The sequence below is a fragment of the Piliocolobus tephrosceles genome, chromosome 10 (genome assembly GCF_002776525.5).
Source record: "Piliocolobus tephrosceles isolate RC106 chromosome 10, ASM277652v3, whole genome shotgun sequence".
Taxonomy (NCBI): domain Eukaryota; kingdom Metazoa; phylum Chordata; class Mammalia; order Primates; family Cercopithecidae; genus Piliocolobus; species Piliocolobus tephrosceles.
In genome coordinates, this window is record NC_045443.1 from 50636545 (window position 1) to 50650847 (window position 14303).

At 54.5% G+C, this 14303-nt stretch overlaps 4 protein-coding genes across 9 annotated transcripts in view; 1 reads left to right on the forward strand and 3 right to left on the reverse strand.

The window, feature by feature from the left end:
- The window catches only part of MAP3K12 (mitogen-activated protein kinase kinase kinase 12), a 19601-nt gene extending 15321 nt beyond the window's left edge, over window positions 1-4280 (reverse strand). For both annotated transcript variants that reach the window (XM_023210927.3, XM_023210929.2), the window contains exon 1: window positions 4012-4280. The gene's annotated coding sequence lies outside the window, so the exon portion shown is untranslated. The remainder of the gene's footprint in view (window positions 1-4011) is intronic.
- A 1259-nt stretch (window positions 4281-5539) lies between these two features.
- On the forward strand, window positions 5540-10989 carry TARBP2 (TARBP2 subunit of RISC loading complex). Of its 4 annotated transcripts, none has more exons than XM_023210976.2 (9): window positions 5540-6053; window positions 6606-6775; window positions 7596-7698; window positions 8281-8376; window positions 8971-9043; window positions 9269-9386; window positions 9693-9820; window positions 10206-10407; window positions 10551-10989. In XM_023210976.2, exons 1-9 carry the CDS (start codon window positions 6001-6003, stop codon window positions 10706-10708), a joined length of 1101 nt encoding a protein of 366 aa, XP_023066744.1. In that variant the 5' UTR covers window positions 5540-6000; the 3' UTR covers window positions 10709-10989. The 4 variants fall into 4 exon arrangements, with proteins under 4 accessions (XP_023066744.1, XP_023066746.1, XP_023066745.1 ...); XM_023210978.2 differs by having other exon boundaries at window positions 5605-6053; window positions 6611-6775; XM_023210977.1 differs by lacking the exon at window positions 5540-6053 and adding an exon at window positions 6165-6300.
- Window positions 10990-11243: 254 nt separating this feature from the next.
- On the reverse strand, window positions 11244-12663 carry NPFF (neuropeptide FF-amide peptide precursor). Of its 2 annotated transcripts, XM_023210983.1 has the most exons (3): window positions 11929-12030; window positions 11577-11698; window positions 11244-11449 (listed from the first exon to the last, which is right to left on the reverse strand). In XM_023210983.1, exons 1-3 carry the CDS (start codon window positions 12028-12030, stop codon window positions 11332-11334), a joined length of 342 nt encoding a protein of 113 aa, XP_023066751.1. In that variant the 3' UTR covers window positions 11244-11331. The 2 variants fall into 2 exon arrangements, with proteins under 2 accessions (XP_023066751.1, XP_023066750.1); XM_023210982.2 differs by having other exon boundaries at window positions 11577-12663.
- Window positions 11682-14303, reverse strand: part of LOC111541925 (cyclic AMP-dependent transcription factor ATF-7) — a 134580-nt gene continuing 131958 nt past the window's right edge. The window contains exon 13 of the transcript XR_002731401.2: window positions 11682-11698. The gene's annotated coding sequence lies outside the window, so the exon portion shown is untranslated. The remainder of the gene's footprint in view (window positions 11699-14303) is intronic.

The following is a 14303-nucleotide window of genomic DNA, read 5'->3' on the forward strand; positions in this document are numbered from 1 at the left end:
AATTAGCCAGGCGTGGTGGCGGGCGCCTGTAGTCCCAGCTACTCAGGAGGCTGAGGCAGGAGAATGGCGTGAACCCTGGAGGCGGAGCTTGCAGTGAGCTGAGATCCGGCCACTGCACTCCAGCTGGGCGACAGAGCGAGACTCCGTCTCAAAAAAAAAAAAAAAAAAAAAATTGTAGAGACCATATCTCACTCTGTTGCTCAGGCTGGTTCCAAACTCCTGGGCTCAAATGATCCACCAGTCTAGGTCTCCCAGAATGCTGGTGTTACAGGCATGAACCACTGTGCCCTGCCCTGCAGCTTGTTTTGATTTTCCTTTTTACAGGATTCGTGGTCCTGGCCCCAGGGTCCCAAGATGGAAAGTGCTATCGCTTTTCTTAGTGCCCTCATGAGGAGGAAATGACTTCCCCTGAGAACTTGGGGGAAAACTGGAGATCACCCCTAAATTCGGGTCCTTGATTGCAAAATCAAGCCCTGAGACCCCTAGCTGCCACACTTCTTCCAATGGGGTGGACAGTGAAAGGGTTCAGGGAAGGGAGGGACAGCACTATCTAGGAAAAAAGAATCAGCTTCAGATTTGGAGAGATCAGAGCTAGAATCCCAGTTTTGCCACCAATTAGTTTAAGGAATGTAATCTCTCCATGGTGCCCAACCCTCCCTGCTGGGGTGGTGAAGGTTAAGTAAGGTGATGGCGGGGGTGCAGGGAGCAGCATGCTTCCTCCTTGCTTTGTCTTCCTGGTTGGCTGGACACCAGGTCTTTCTTTGTGGATCCTGGAGAGGCTGAAGACTTGGTCTCTGACCTTCTGCTTTCCCAGGACAAACCGTGATTTCAGGTTCCAGGAGAACCAGGTCACAGTGCTAGTGATTGTGCTGGAGTCTCCAGTCATTCCTTTACCAGCTCACCAGGCCTTCCTCTGTAAATCCTGCCATTCTGTCTCCTCTGGACTAAGGGGGAAGGCCTAATTTTCTGCACCCCATCCTCACTCCCTGACCAGTTATCTCTGGAATCTGCTCTCTTAAGCAGCTATACTGCTAAGATCCTCCCTTTGATCATGTGGCCCTGGATCACCCCTCAGCCTTACCCATAGAGGCCTCGGGGAAGGGGAGGGCAGGAGCAGGGTAGGATGGGCCTCAGGAGTCCCTCCTACCTAGGACCTCAGATAGACCAAGAAGAAGTTCAGTGGATGTTAACAAATAGTTCCTCAGCTGGATGGACATTTTTAAAAATCTGGAAGAATAAATACCAAAGTGTAACAACAGTTTCTAGGTAGTTGGAATTATGAGTGTTTTAATTTTCTCCTTTGGGTTTACGTCTATTCCTAGTATTTCAGTAACAACTTTGAATTGCTTTTAAAGTAAGATATAACATTTATTTTAAATTGTAAAAGAGAAAATAAGATTGATGGACTGCTCATGCATTCCTTCATTTAGCTTATTAGGACAGTTGTGCAATAGGGAGAGGGTAGGTGGTAGAGGGAGAACACAGGCCTCAAACTCAGAGTGGCTTCCTGAGGTCTTGTCTCTGCTCCTGGCCAGTTGGGTGACCTGGCTTGAGACTTCTCAACAAACCTGTTTCTTCATTGCTAAATGGGGACAGTGGTACCTATGTCCCCCAGTGGCAATGCAGCACATAATGTGGTGGGTAAGAACACAGGTTCTGGGTCACACAGATCTGGGTTCAAATCCTACCTCTTGCCACATACTAACTTTTTTACTTTAAACAAATTACTTAAGTTTCAGTTTTCTCCTCCATCAGAGATGATGATAACACTATCTCACTTGGTCTTGTTAAGGGCATGATTAAGACAATCAAAATAAAGTTCTTGGCCCAGGACCTGGCACACAGGAAGCTCTGTCTAAGCATTAGCCATATGGAAAGTGCCTAACACACAGTTGTAAGTTTTTTATGAATGTGATTCCCTTCCCTTCTTTCCCTTATTCTTTCTCAAAGCAAGTGCCAGTAGGGAGGGTACAGGTGGAAAGGGAGGTGGAGAAACAAGAGGGAAAAAAGACCAAAGAATGAAGAAACCAAAGGACAAGAGCCCTATCCTGAATGATCTTTAGTCCTCTGGAATCTGGTCGCTGTCACAGTCGCCTCACCTTCCCCGCACACACATATGACCCCAGTGCTTCTGGGAGCCAATGAACCGGACAGACCAGTCTCTGTGGCCAGGCCCTCATGAAGCCCCTATGTCCCCTGCTGGCATCATCTCAACAGTATCCTCCTCCTTCCCAGCATCACCTCAGTCAACAGTGTGAGTGAATGGATGAGTGGCGGGCATGAGGGGGCAGACATTTCCACTTCACCAGAAGAAGCATGGCAGCTGGGGGTCCCAGGGCTTGACTGGTATAGGGCTGAGGACCTGAATGTAGGGGTGATCTCCAGTCCACCCTAGCAAGGACTTCTTACAGGGCTGATTCTCTCATTCCTTCTTTCTCTCCAGATCCAGGCAGGGGAGAGGGAGGACTGTGGATTACAACAGTCTGGGCCGTGAGTGGTAGAACCAAGGGTCCTCTTCCTAGAAAAGCCTGATCCTACCATATTGTCACCACCAGGGGAAGAGCAATTGGTTTTTAGAAGGGTTCTGCCCTCTTCAGCTATAAGGAAGCCTAGGAAATCCTGAGCCACATCTAACTTCTTGCCTCCTCTGTCCGTAACAGGGATGGGTGTTTAGCTGGTGGTCTCCATGTTGAGAGCTGGAGCTTTCCCAACATTACCCCAGTTGACAATGGGAGTGAGTGGATGAATGGTATGCTTGAGGGGACACACACATGTTTTTTTCGCCTGTAAGTGTGAGATAGGAGGGAGTGGGGCCCTAAAGCTCAGAGAAACTTCAGTGTCTGGACAGGAAGGCTCAGGCGGCACTTGAGTCCTTTCCTTTCTAAATCCTTTCTGTTAGCCTTGGCTTGGTATGACCCTCTGGCTGAAACTCAGAGCTCCTAGAGCGATGGAGTCCACCTTGAGAACTGCAAGGGAAATGTGTTTAGAAGGACGCACTGACTGTGGCTTGAGATGACTCTGGGTGGGGTAAGGAGACCTCATGTGCACTCCCTCCTGATTGGAGGCCACTCACCTACGCTCCTCTGAAAAAGGCAGCAGATGAGCATCTACAAGGTAGGACTCCTCCCTTAATTCTAAGGGACACCTCACTGTTTCCTCCCACTGTCTACAGAGCCTTGACTCTTCCCTCCTCTCAGCCAAGGCCTTGGTTACCAGCAAGTCTCAACTCTTGCTTATTTTTAAGCCAATGAGTTTGAGGAGTGTTTGTGGGAAAGGGAGGAGGTTTTTGGAGGGTTTGACTGGGGCAGACGGGTTAGGGGAGCCAGAGGAGATGGAGAGAAAGAGGAGGGAGAAACCCACACGTGAATGGGGGAGGGGAGGATGCAACAGCTGGATGGAGGTGAATGCCACAGCTGGAGGGGATTAGGAGGATCACAGCTGGAAGGGGAGGGGACCAACGCCTGGGCGTCTAGAACAGGTGCTCTCTGACTAATCTTCAGGTCCAGCCTGCTAAGTGTGTGTGTGTGTGTGTGTGTGTGTGTGTGTGTGTGTGTCTGTGTGTGTCTGTGTGTGTGTGTGTGTGTGGACGGAGATGGTGGGTACATCAGTCCTTGCCCTTCCTTTCCTTCCCTGGAGGGGGCCAAAACTCTCCCTCCTCCTTCCCTCTCTCCCTTCCTGAGGATGAGTGGGAGGAGATGTTCTCTTGCCCTCTGTCCTTTAAGTCTGTCCCCCAATCACCCTCCACCCCACCCCAATACGGTCCTTTCCAGCTCTGGAGGCCCTTCGTCTCCAAGCTGGGCCGCGGCATCCCTCCGCTCCATTCCCTTCCTTCCCAGCCCCACACGCGTCGGGTCCAGGTCCCCAGTTCCTCCATCCCCACAGCTTCAGCATCCCCACACCACCACCCCGCACCAGGCCACATCTGCATCCCGACCCACCCTCCACGCCCGGATCCCAGGACCCGGACCCATCCCTGCCCCCCACCCCCCCACAACTCGGCCAGGCTCTCACCTCGGGGGCTCCGCGGCCGCAGCACAAAAGGCGGCGCTGCTGCAGCTCCGCTCCGGATGCTGCTCCCGCCTCCTCCTCCTTCTCCTCCTCCTTCCCTCCTCCCCCCGCTGCCCTCCACCGGACCCGGGGCGCTGTCACAGGCGATGCTCGTGCGGTGTCCGGATGCACGGGTGTCAGCTTCAGCTTGCTGCCCCCACCCCCCGACCCCTAGCCCCGTCCCTGCTCGGCTTGAACTCCCGCTCCTTCCAGGGCCCCCGCCCCTGGCCCCCCGGGACGGACACGCCCTGAGCGGGGGATGCTGCGATGGAGCCGCCGGCCTCTTAAAGGAGCCCGCTGCTGCCATCCGGCGCGCTCCACGCTCGTCCCTGGCCCGCCTGGGCCCCGCGCTTCCCTGCTGGCGGTGTCCTATGGAGGTCCCACCTCAGGCCTTTGGCTGATTCCACAGGAACCCCCTATGACTCGTCTTATAGACGCCTTTCTACATCGGAGAGAGCAGCCCCTCAGTTGGGATCCCTAGCGCTCTGGCATTGCTCCCCCTATCATACTGATCTTGCCAGCTCTCCTTCCCTTGATTGTCACCGCTCACTCTAATTTCACCCACTTGGAATTCACTCGACTCTAGGCCCCATCCTCCTCCAGTGTTCCTGGATGACCCCTCATTATCATTTAAAGATTCCTCTGGACCTCCAACCCCGGCTCAGAGTAAGACATCTCTTTCTTGACCCCTTCTCAGAACACTCATTAGAACCTTTATTTATTTATTTAATTTATTTATTTTAATGTGATATCTCCCTTTCTCCAAGGTCACAAGATTTCCCTTAGCCCAGTGGTTGTGCGACTTTGGGGGAGGAGGCAATGGGGCTCTAGGACTAAAACATTTGCGACTGCTCAACACCCAGATCAGTTGATTAGTCTTAGGCGGCCAAAATTCACTCTTGCTTTCTTCAGCTGAGCGACCCAAGACTCATGGCAGAGGGAACGAAACCACCAGGTGCCTAGTCCTTCTAATCCTGTCGCCCCACACTACAGCCTGATTATCAGGCCCCAGAGGTTTCCTTGCCAGTTAGAGAGGTTCACTAGAGCCGTTCTAAAAAGGTTTTACGAAAGAAGCAAAACCTGAAGGGAGGTGAAGGACGACCTAGGAAGAGGAAGCAAGTTCTGTGTCACGGAGGCCCAAGGGCCAGGGGCTTAGGCTGTGGGTTGAGGTGACTGTCTGAGACTGACTTGGACCTGCACCAGCTCCAGAGCCCTGCGCAGACAGACATCGGTCCCCTCCGGCGTCTAGGTAAAGCCCACCCTCTCAGACCGCAAAGAGCCCGGATCCGACAGCAACCTCTCCGGACCAATCACAACCTTCCTTCACCAAGGAGGCGGGGTCAGGGGGCTGACTTTTCCTTGTCCCCGCCCCTTTAGTCGAAGTAACCAATTCCAATGTGCCTAGAGGAAGTAAACGCAATGGGAGTAACCAATGACAACATGAAGCTTCTCGTACGTGCTTGACCCTGCCCCTCCGGCTGCGGCAAAGATGGCGCGCGGGCTCCTGGGTTCTGTAGTTTCTCGGGATCCAAAAGGCTCCGTGCCCAAGTCAGTCCTTACCGCCCCGCTACCCAGCGGCTTCCCCTCCGCTAGTACGCATGTCCACAGCCTCACGGCCCGGGAGAGAGGGGGCACGGAAGGAAGGAGGCGGGACGGTATTACAAACAAAAAAAATACGGCCTTCTCGAGAAGCGACTGCGGAGAGCCCGCTCCTCCCAGAAGGCGGTGCAGCCTGCCCGGGCGAGCCACGCGGAGGGTTGTGGGGCGGATAGCTCCCCTCCAGATGGAGGCTCATGAAGTAGGGTGGGCGGGGGGACTCCATATCCCAGCGTGCCCCTCGGCGGGCCCTACCGGCCGCGACTCCGGGCTTGGCCCCGGCCCTAGCTCGTCGGCGGTGTATTGGGGCGCGTGGAGGCTGCAGTCACGGTGGCGCCCGCGGGGACGGAGGAGGGAATGAGTGAAGAGGAGCAAGGCTCCGGCATTACCACGGGCTGCGGGCTGCCTAGGTGAGCCGCCTCGTACCGATTCCTTCTGGGCAAAAAGCGTGGGGCCGTGCGGAGGGAGTAGCGGCGCGGCCCCAGCATGCACCTGGCCTGAGGGTTGTTCCCGGCAAGCACTGGGGCAGTGGGCAGTGGTTCCCGGCGTGCACCGGGGCAGTGGCTGCTGCCTCTAGCTCTAAATAGTTTGGGGTTGGCCCGGTTCCCAGACTGCACTGGAACACTGGGCTTTATGCCCCCACATTCAGTGCATTTGGTGGGTACTGAGTTCCCGGCTTGCACTGTGTCAGGGTGTATGCACTTCCAACTTGCATGGGGCACAGGATCGTGCCCACCTTAACTGAGGCAGGAGCAGTGCATTCTTCCCCCCTTGCTTTGAGGTAGTGGGCCCTACTCTTCCAGCCTGCACCTACACTTGGAACCCAGCCAATGGATGCTAGACTGCCTGGGGTTCCTTGGACCCTATGTCCCCCATAATGTGCCTAGGTCTGGTATGGAAGTGCTTGGCCAGGTGGGTGCAGAGAGGGGAGGTGTGATATGGGTCTGTGCCCCTTCCCCCAGTATAGAGCAAATGCTGGCCGCCAACCCAGGCAAGACCCCGATCAGCCTTCTGCAGGAGTATGGGACCAGAATAGGGAAGACGCCTGTGTACGACCTTCTCAAAGCCGAGGGCCAAGCCCACCAGCCTAATTTCACCTTCCGGGTCACCGTTGGCGACACCAGCTGCACTGGTGAGGAAGGTTTGGGCAGCCTGGCTGGGGTGTGCATTTGCAGGTCCCCATGGCTTTGTTTCTTGGAGTCTCTCTCTTCACAGTCCTTTTCTCCAAGGCCAGTGAGGGAAGGAAAGATTTCAGGGGAAAAGCTACTGACTGGATTGGGAGAACAGGGCTGTGAGAAGGTGGGTAGGACGTGGGAGAGTTAGAGGATCGATCAGGACTGCCACATCACCCTAGAGGAAAAGGAAGAGAAGATAACTGAAATCCCAGTGGAGTATTTGGGGGAGTGAGTGCCTGGCGTGCTGGGCTCTGTTCCCGGTGCTTAACCAAATTCCCATTTAATTTTAAACCTCATTCTAACCAGTGATGTAGGTGGCAGTATCCCCCCCCCACTCCTCCCCCCGCCCGCCCATGTTGAATATGAGGAAACTGAGTATTTGAGATAGTAAATGGCTGGTGCATGGTCACATGCCTAGTATGTGGCGGAGTGGGGCTTTTACTCCAGAGCCTATCCTCTCTTATTCCAGCTCTCTGTTTTTATTGAGGGAAAAGAAAGTGCTTTGCAAAGGAAATTAAAGCATTTGAGCTCAGAAGTCCACCCAAGGCGTTTGAGCTCAGAAGTCCTGCTTGGCATGGCTTAATTCTGGAAGCTAATGGAAAGATAAGGGCTCTTCCTTCTAGCAATTAGTGAAACACTTCCAGTCTTCAGCAGGAGGTGGTTGGTCAGAAGGGGCTTGATTGATTCCCTCTGGCTGTGAGGAGAGAGGCTGTGGGATGCTGGTTTCTCTCCCATCCTTCCAGTGACCTCCAGTATTGCCCATGCCCCCTCTCTCAGGTCAGGGCCCCAGCAAGAAGGCAGCCAAGCACAAGGCAGCTGAGGTGGCCCTCAAACACCTCAAAGGGGGGAGCATGCTGGAGCCGGCCCTGGAGGACAGCAGGTGAGGGAGGAACCGAGGCATCCCAGAAGCCCTTCAAGGAACCCAGGCCCTGCACCACCCCCTCTGCCACCAGGCCTGGCCAGGTGACACTTAGCCACCCTGACCTGGCCTCTTTTTGAGAGTCCCTCTGGACCTGAACAGGGTCTTCCAGGGCTTCTGCTGCTATGAAGAATTCTTGGGGTGGAGGGGTTGGTTAGCCCCATAGAGGGGTTGTGGCAGTAGATTGGGACCTGGGTTAGGGAGGGAGAGGGGTGGAGGCTGAGGCTAAAGGGAGTTGCTCCCCAACATACCTCCTTGTTCTAGCAAGATGTCCTTCCTTCATGCGCAGGTTGGAGTTTGTTTCTCCTCTGGTTCTTTGGTACAAAGAGACCCTCTTCTCTGAGACCCTCTTTTCTCAGTCTCTTTGCCGGTGTTTGGCGGCAAAGGATCCCAGGAGGAAGCTGTTGGTTGAGCCTCCCTGATTCTTTGGCTCAATTTGGAAGTTCTCTTAGGGGATCGGGAGGTCAGGAGGATGTGGGTCCCCCACCCCTCTCATCCCCCTATACATGGGTGTGAATCAAAGGCCCCCTTCCCCTCGGGAAGTTCTTTTTCTCCCCTAGACTCTTCACTGCCTGAGGACATTCCGGTTTTTACTGCTGCAGCAGCTGCTACCCCAGTTCCATCTGTTGTCCTAACCAGGTATCTGTGTCCCCTGACTGCCTGAGGTGGGTGGAGGAAGGGGTTCTGGTTTTTGGCTCCTCAGTCTTTGGACCCAGGCTGGTCAGGCATGAGGAAGTCTGAGAATAAACAGAATGGAATAGTTGGGAACCAGAACTTGAAGAAATCACAGCAGCTGGGGTAAGCTCTTGGGTCAGAAGGTCATTTGTGATTTTCAGATAGCCTTATGGATGATGTTCGACCATATTTAAGGGTCTTGCAGGCCCCATTTTCTTCTGGATTGACCACATGTCAGTTCTGTGTTTGAGGCCCATCAGGCACTTCTGGGACTGGAAATACAGCTCTTCTCCCACTGTCCTGGCTTGGATGATACACAAGTGTTCCAGATTGGAAATGGGCTGGGGCCTGGAGAAGGCCTCCCTTGAGTGGGAGGGGGAAAGAAGCCAGCTAGAGCAGGAGGGAGCAGGCTCGATGTGTGGACAGACAGCTGCCTGCCCGCTGGGAATCAGGAGATAGTAGTCGGGAATCTGAAGTAGTGGTTAGGCTTGGAGCTCATGGGCAGGCTCAGATGGAACCCTTCACCTCAACTTTGGCCCTGCGCCCTTTTTCCTTCAGGAGCTCCCCCATGGAACTGCAGCCCCCTGTCTCCCCTCAGCAGTCTGAGTGCAATCCTGTTGGTGCTCTGCAGGTGTGCCCCATCCTCATTTCGCATGCATGCCTGTCTTCCCTTGAGCCAGGGGCCATGAGGGAAGGTTATGTGTGTTTGGGGGTGGGGGCAGTTCCCTGTGCTGAGGCCCTTTCCACCCCTCCCCCTTCCTCTCACCTAGAGTCTGAGGCTCCTGCGTGGGGACCAGCGTGGGTGTGAGAAGCCTTTTTTCACTCAGCCTCATGCACCCTGTGTCTCCCTTCCAAGGAGCTGGTGGTGCAGAAAGGCTGGCGGTTGCCAGAGTACACAGTGACCCAGGAGTCCGGGCCAGCCCACCGCAAAGAATTCACCATGACCTGCCGAGTGGAGCGTTTCATTGAGATTGGTAACTGGGCAGGAGGGGGTTCTCACAGCTCCTCTGGCCCCAGCCCCAGAGCCGCTCCTAGCCTCACTCTGCTACACTCCCTGCTCTCTTGGCTTTACAGTCCCTGGCTTAGCCCCTTCCTTTTAGCTTCTTGACACCCTATCTGTCCCCTTCTCCCTGGCCGACCAGGTTCTCAGGTGCACAGGCAGGTCTTGAGTTCCCCTTTCCAGTTGACATTCTGGGGGGACCCTTAATCCAAGTATGACCTGAGTGAAAGCACTGGGTCTGTGGGGAATCATAACCCAGCAGCCCTGTCTCCACACGCAGGGAGTGGCACTTCCAAAAAATTGGCAAAGCGGAATGCGGCGGCCAAAATGCTGCTTCGAGTGCACACGGTGCCTCTGGATGCCCGGGATGGCAATGAGGTGGAGCCTGATGATGACCACTTCTCCATTGTGAGTGGCTCATGTGGGCTGGGCACCGTGGCCCATCCTCCATGCCAGGGCAGGGCTCCAGGGACTTGGGTCTGTGACTCAGCAGTGAGCCTCTCTGGGTCCTAGGCCTGCTTCTGCCACACTTTTCCTACCAGACCCAGGGTTCCTGGGGCCGACTCAGCCTTGACTGTAGGCCCGCTCTGTAGCTCTGTTACTGGGATAAGGAGGGATGCTTGGCCATCTGGCCCAGGACCTGGTAGTTAGAAGGGGCCACCCAGGGATTGGGTGGGGGGAGGCAAGCTGGAAGAAGCATTCTTTGTTCTTTGTTCTCCTTTGACATTGAATGTTTCAATGCCTGGGTCCCACAGTCTCTCGCTTCATCTTTCTCACTGTTCCATCTTGACAGGGTGTGGGCTCCCGCCTGGATGGTCTTCGAAACCGGGGCCCAGGTTGCACCTGGGATTCTCTACGAAATTCAGTGGGAGAGAAGATCCTGTCCCTCCGCAGTTGCTCCCTGGGCTCCCTGGGTGCCCTGGGCCCTGCCTGCTGCCGTGTCCTCAGTGAGCTCTCTGAGGAGCAGGCCTTCCATGTCAGCTACCTGGATATTGGTATGGCTAGCTGGGGAGTGAGCCAGGGGATGGTGGGGGCTGGACTGGAGCAAGTAGAAGGGGGTGATGATGACGTGAACGCACCCCTCCCCAGGGCTACCTCCCCACCCAACATTGCCTCCCTCCTCTCTCTTGCTCTCCAGAGGAACTGAGCCTGAGTGGACTCTGCCAGTGCCTGGTGGAACTGTCCACCCAGCCGGCCACTGTGTGTCATGGCTCTGCAACCACCAGGGAGGCAGCCCGTGGTGAGGCTGCCCGCCGTGCCCTGCAGTACCTCAAGATCATGGCAGGCAGCAAGTGAAGCCCCAGCTAGACTCATGGATGTGCACCCTTTGCTCCCTGCTCTTTCTGCTTCTGGGCTCATGTATCTGCGCAGCTGTGGTACCCTCTGTGGGTACCATCACTACCTCGGACACAGACTGCCTGCCTTGAGGCTGAGAAGGCACAGGGCAAGGAGCCAAGGACCACAGGGCCTCAGCCAGCCCAGGATTCGTCCTCATTTTATTGGTGACGATGAATGGGAATGAAATCGGGGCTGTCTACTAGAGCCTGGAATAAATATGCTGCTTTGTAGATTTTTAAGCCCTTCTCTTATTTCCTGAGCAGTGTGGATAGCAGAGGAGGTTACCACATTACTTTTGTGTGCCTTCCCTGAGCTCCTGTTGCAGCCATTCTTATGTGTTCCTTTCTGGCGGGAGGAGGCTGGGTGCAGTGGCCTCCTGGAATGTTGTGGGCTGTCTTGTTGGAGGGCTGGGTTTGGTGGAGAGGGAAGGGCAGTGGTTCTTGCTCTCGGGCTTCCACCCAGCCCTGTAAAGTCTCACACAGACACACATGGATTCAGAAGCCAGACAACTTTATTTGGGGGGCAAATATTGACACTTTTGGGTGTGGGCCTTGCATGCAAACATATCAAGGGATGACATGTCACTTCTTCCCAAAGCGTTGAGGGGCAGCCAGGCTCCAGAACTGGGAATTCAGCCCCTCTCCAGCCCGGGGACTCAGTCGTTCATTGCTCCAGGATCCCCGGGTATTTCTGCCAAACCTTAGGAAAGATTTGTCCTCAGGTCCCTGCAGTCTCCCTTCTCTAGCCCCCTTCCTTCTCCTCGTCCTCTGTCTCCTGCCCTTTCTACCCCCAACCCCTGCCATGCTTGTATCCCTTTCAGACTCACCTCTGGGGCTGAAACAGGAAGGCTTGGCTCCGGCCAGGTCTCTCCATTGCCTGGAGCAGGTAGCGCAACAGTGACCCAGAGGTCTGGGCATCCTGTGGCGGGAGGCGTTCACTGTCTTCCTCCTGTGCCAAGGGGGTATCAGGGAAGGAAGATGGGCAAATACCCTGGACATGTAAGTCACAAGGGGAAGGGACTGGCTTCCAGGGGCAAGGGGTAGGAGGCTGCAGAACCATTTCCTCAGATGTGAGGACCTAATGGCAACCTTGACAGCCAGAGAAAGTATCAGAACCTAGAGCACAAGTCTCAGCCGAGGTAGAGGCAATGGTGCTATGGGGACGGGACACACACTCACCGCGGGGAGCTGGTCTTCTCGCTGGCCTCCTGGCCGTTCAGCACAGCCCTGGTCTATTAACAGCAGCAGCACCAGCAGTGCAGCAGCCTGCCTAGAATCCATGCTGCCATCCACCCTCCTACAGCCACCCCAGCCTCTTATACCTGCTGTCCCCCCCACCCCCAGTCTCACAGTAGCCTTAGGGGAATCTAGAGCAGGCAAATGGAAATGCAGGGCTCATTAGGAGCCGCCTGGGATCTCCTCCCATGGCGCCCCCAGGACTTCATGCTCTCAGCCTCCTGCCCCAGGCCCCTAAGCCTGGAGTTATAGACTTTATTAGATGCATAAATCCTGTCTCCAGAGCTCAAGAAGCGTCATTAGTTGCAGATGCTTTGTCAGAGCTAGGCCCTGGGGAGCCTTACAAGAACCCCTAATCCCTCAACAGGTTGGAGAGCTTCAGTTTATCACTTCCCCTCTTTCCTAACTTGTAGACTAAAGCACAAGAAACTCATGTCAGGAGTAGTTAAGTAGGATGTCCTGGAGTGGAAGAGGAGTGGGAAGAGCCAGGGTCAGAGTGTCAGGATGACTAGGCAGGGCCACACAGCCTATCCTCTGCTTGTGTGCCTCTTGGAGGCTACTCAGATTTGCCTGTGGATAGAAAAAATATATTCAACTTCATGATGGTGCAGAGAATTTAACTTTTTTTTTTTCTTTTTGAGACAGAGTTTCGCTCTTTTTGCCCAGTCTGGAGTGCAGTGGCGCGGTCTCGGCTCACTGCAACCCCTGGCTCCTGGGTTCAAGCGATTCTCCTGCCTCAGCCTCCCAAATAGCTGGGACTACAGGTGTGAACCACCATGCCCAACCTATATCTTTTTTTTTTTTTTTTATTAAAAAAAATTTTTTTTGGCCGGTGCAGTGGCTTGCACCTGTAACCCCAGCACTTTGGGAGACCAAGGTGGGTGGATCACTTGAGGTCAGGAGTTCGAGACCAGCCTGGCCAACATGGTGAAACCCTGTCTCTATAAAAATACAAAAATTAGCTGGGGTTGGTGGCAGGTGCCCGTAATCCCAACTACTCAGGAGGCTGAGGCAGGAGAATCGCTTGAACCCAGGAGTCAGAGGTTGTAGTGAGCTGAGATGGCACCACTACACTCCAGCCTGGGCAAAAAGAGAGAAATTCTGTCTCAAAAAAAAAGAAAAACCATTAAGATATAGAAGGAGGCTACAGGGTTTTGGAGCCCACTGAATGGGTGTGGCTTCAAATCTTTGCAGACAGATCACCATCTTCACTAGAGAGCACTGCTTCGGACTGGCCTCATTGCCCTTGCTACGGTCACCCTCCACAGCTGAAGCACTGCTGCCACCCTGTGGTCACAGCTCCTCACTGCCGGCTCCGGCCATTTCCTTTTCCTAGAACAGACCTCTGCAGAGGAAGTGAGGAGGGTGAGGCTGAGTGGAGGTGCTAGGGTCCAGACTCTAGGGAGTCCCAGAAAGACAGGAGCAGGCTACTATGGGGCTGGACTATCATTCTGCCCCAACTCTGGTCACCACAGCCGCTGCCTGGCTCTGGCTCTCACATGCTAGGGTAGCCTCGAATCCTGTCTTAAGAAAAATCAGAATCACTAATCCTCAGGGAGAGGCCTTCAAAGCCATATGGTGCAGGTTCCTTCTAATCCTCGAGTCCATTTCTGAGAATCCCCACCAGTGTGGGTCTCTAGCCTGTGCTGAGGAAGAGCCAAGACATAAAGGCCTTGGCCTCTGCTTGAGCAAGTTGTCTCCTCTGAGCTTCAGTTTCCTCACCTAAAACATGGGCCCATTTTACAAGGAACTCCTTCCTAGGGTGTGCATTACTGAACATACTTTTTGTAATCCATTCAGTAAAACAGCTGGCATAGAACAGGTATCCTCAAAATGTTAGCTGTGATTACCTCACGTGCCCTAGTCGGGGAACTTACCGTCTCATCAGACAGTCTTCAGACATATTTATCCTTGTGCTGAGGGAGGGGGCTTTGGCCTTCCTGTGACTTCTACTGGGGGTCTTAGTTTGCTCCATTAAGTCTCAACAGAATGTCTCTCATCTCTTTCATGTGTAAAAGCTCTTCATGGGCCGGGCGCGGTGGCTCAAGCCTGTAATCCCAGCACTTTGGGAGGCCGAGACCGGCGGATCACAAGGTCAGGAGATCAAGACCATCCTGGCTAACCCAGTGAAACCCCATCTCTACTTAAAAATACAAAAAACTAGCCGTGCGAGGTGGCGGGCGCCTGTGGTCCCAGCTACTCGGGAGGCTGAGGCAGGAGAAAGGCGTAAACCCGGGAGGAGGAGCTTGCAGTGAGCTGAGATCCGGCCACTACACTCCAGCCTGGGCGACAGAGCAAGACTCCGTCTCAAAAAAAAA

Bases quoted from the DNA above. Each gene is read 5' to 3' on its own strand.
- TARBP2 (XM_023210976.2), top strand. From the start codon at position 6,001: ATGAGTGAAGAGGAGCAAGGCTCCGGCATTACCACGGGCTGCGGGCTG. The intron at 9,821-10,205 runs GTGAGTGGCTCA...CCATCTTGACAG, and splicing joins ATGATGACCACTTCTCCATT to GGTGTGGGCTCCCGCCTGGA. The intron at 10,408-10,550 runs GTATGGCTAGCT...CTTGCTCTCCAG, and splicing joins TGTCAGCTACCTGGATATTG to AGGAACTGAGCCTGAGTGGA.
- NPFF (XM_023210982.2), bottom strand. From the start codon at position 11,809: ATGGTTCTGCAGCCTCCTACCCCTTGCCCCTGGAAGCCAGTCCCTTCC. The intron at 11,450-11,576 runs GTGAGTCTGAAA...ATCTTTCCTAAG, and splicing joins TTCCTGTTTCAGCCCCAGAG to GTTTGGCAGAAATACCCGGG.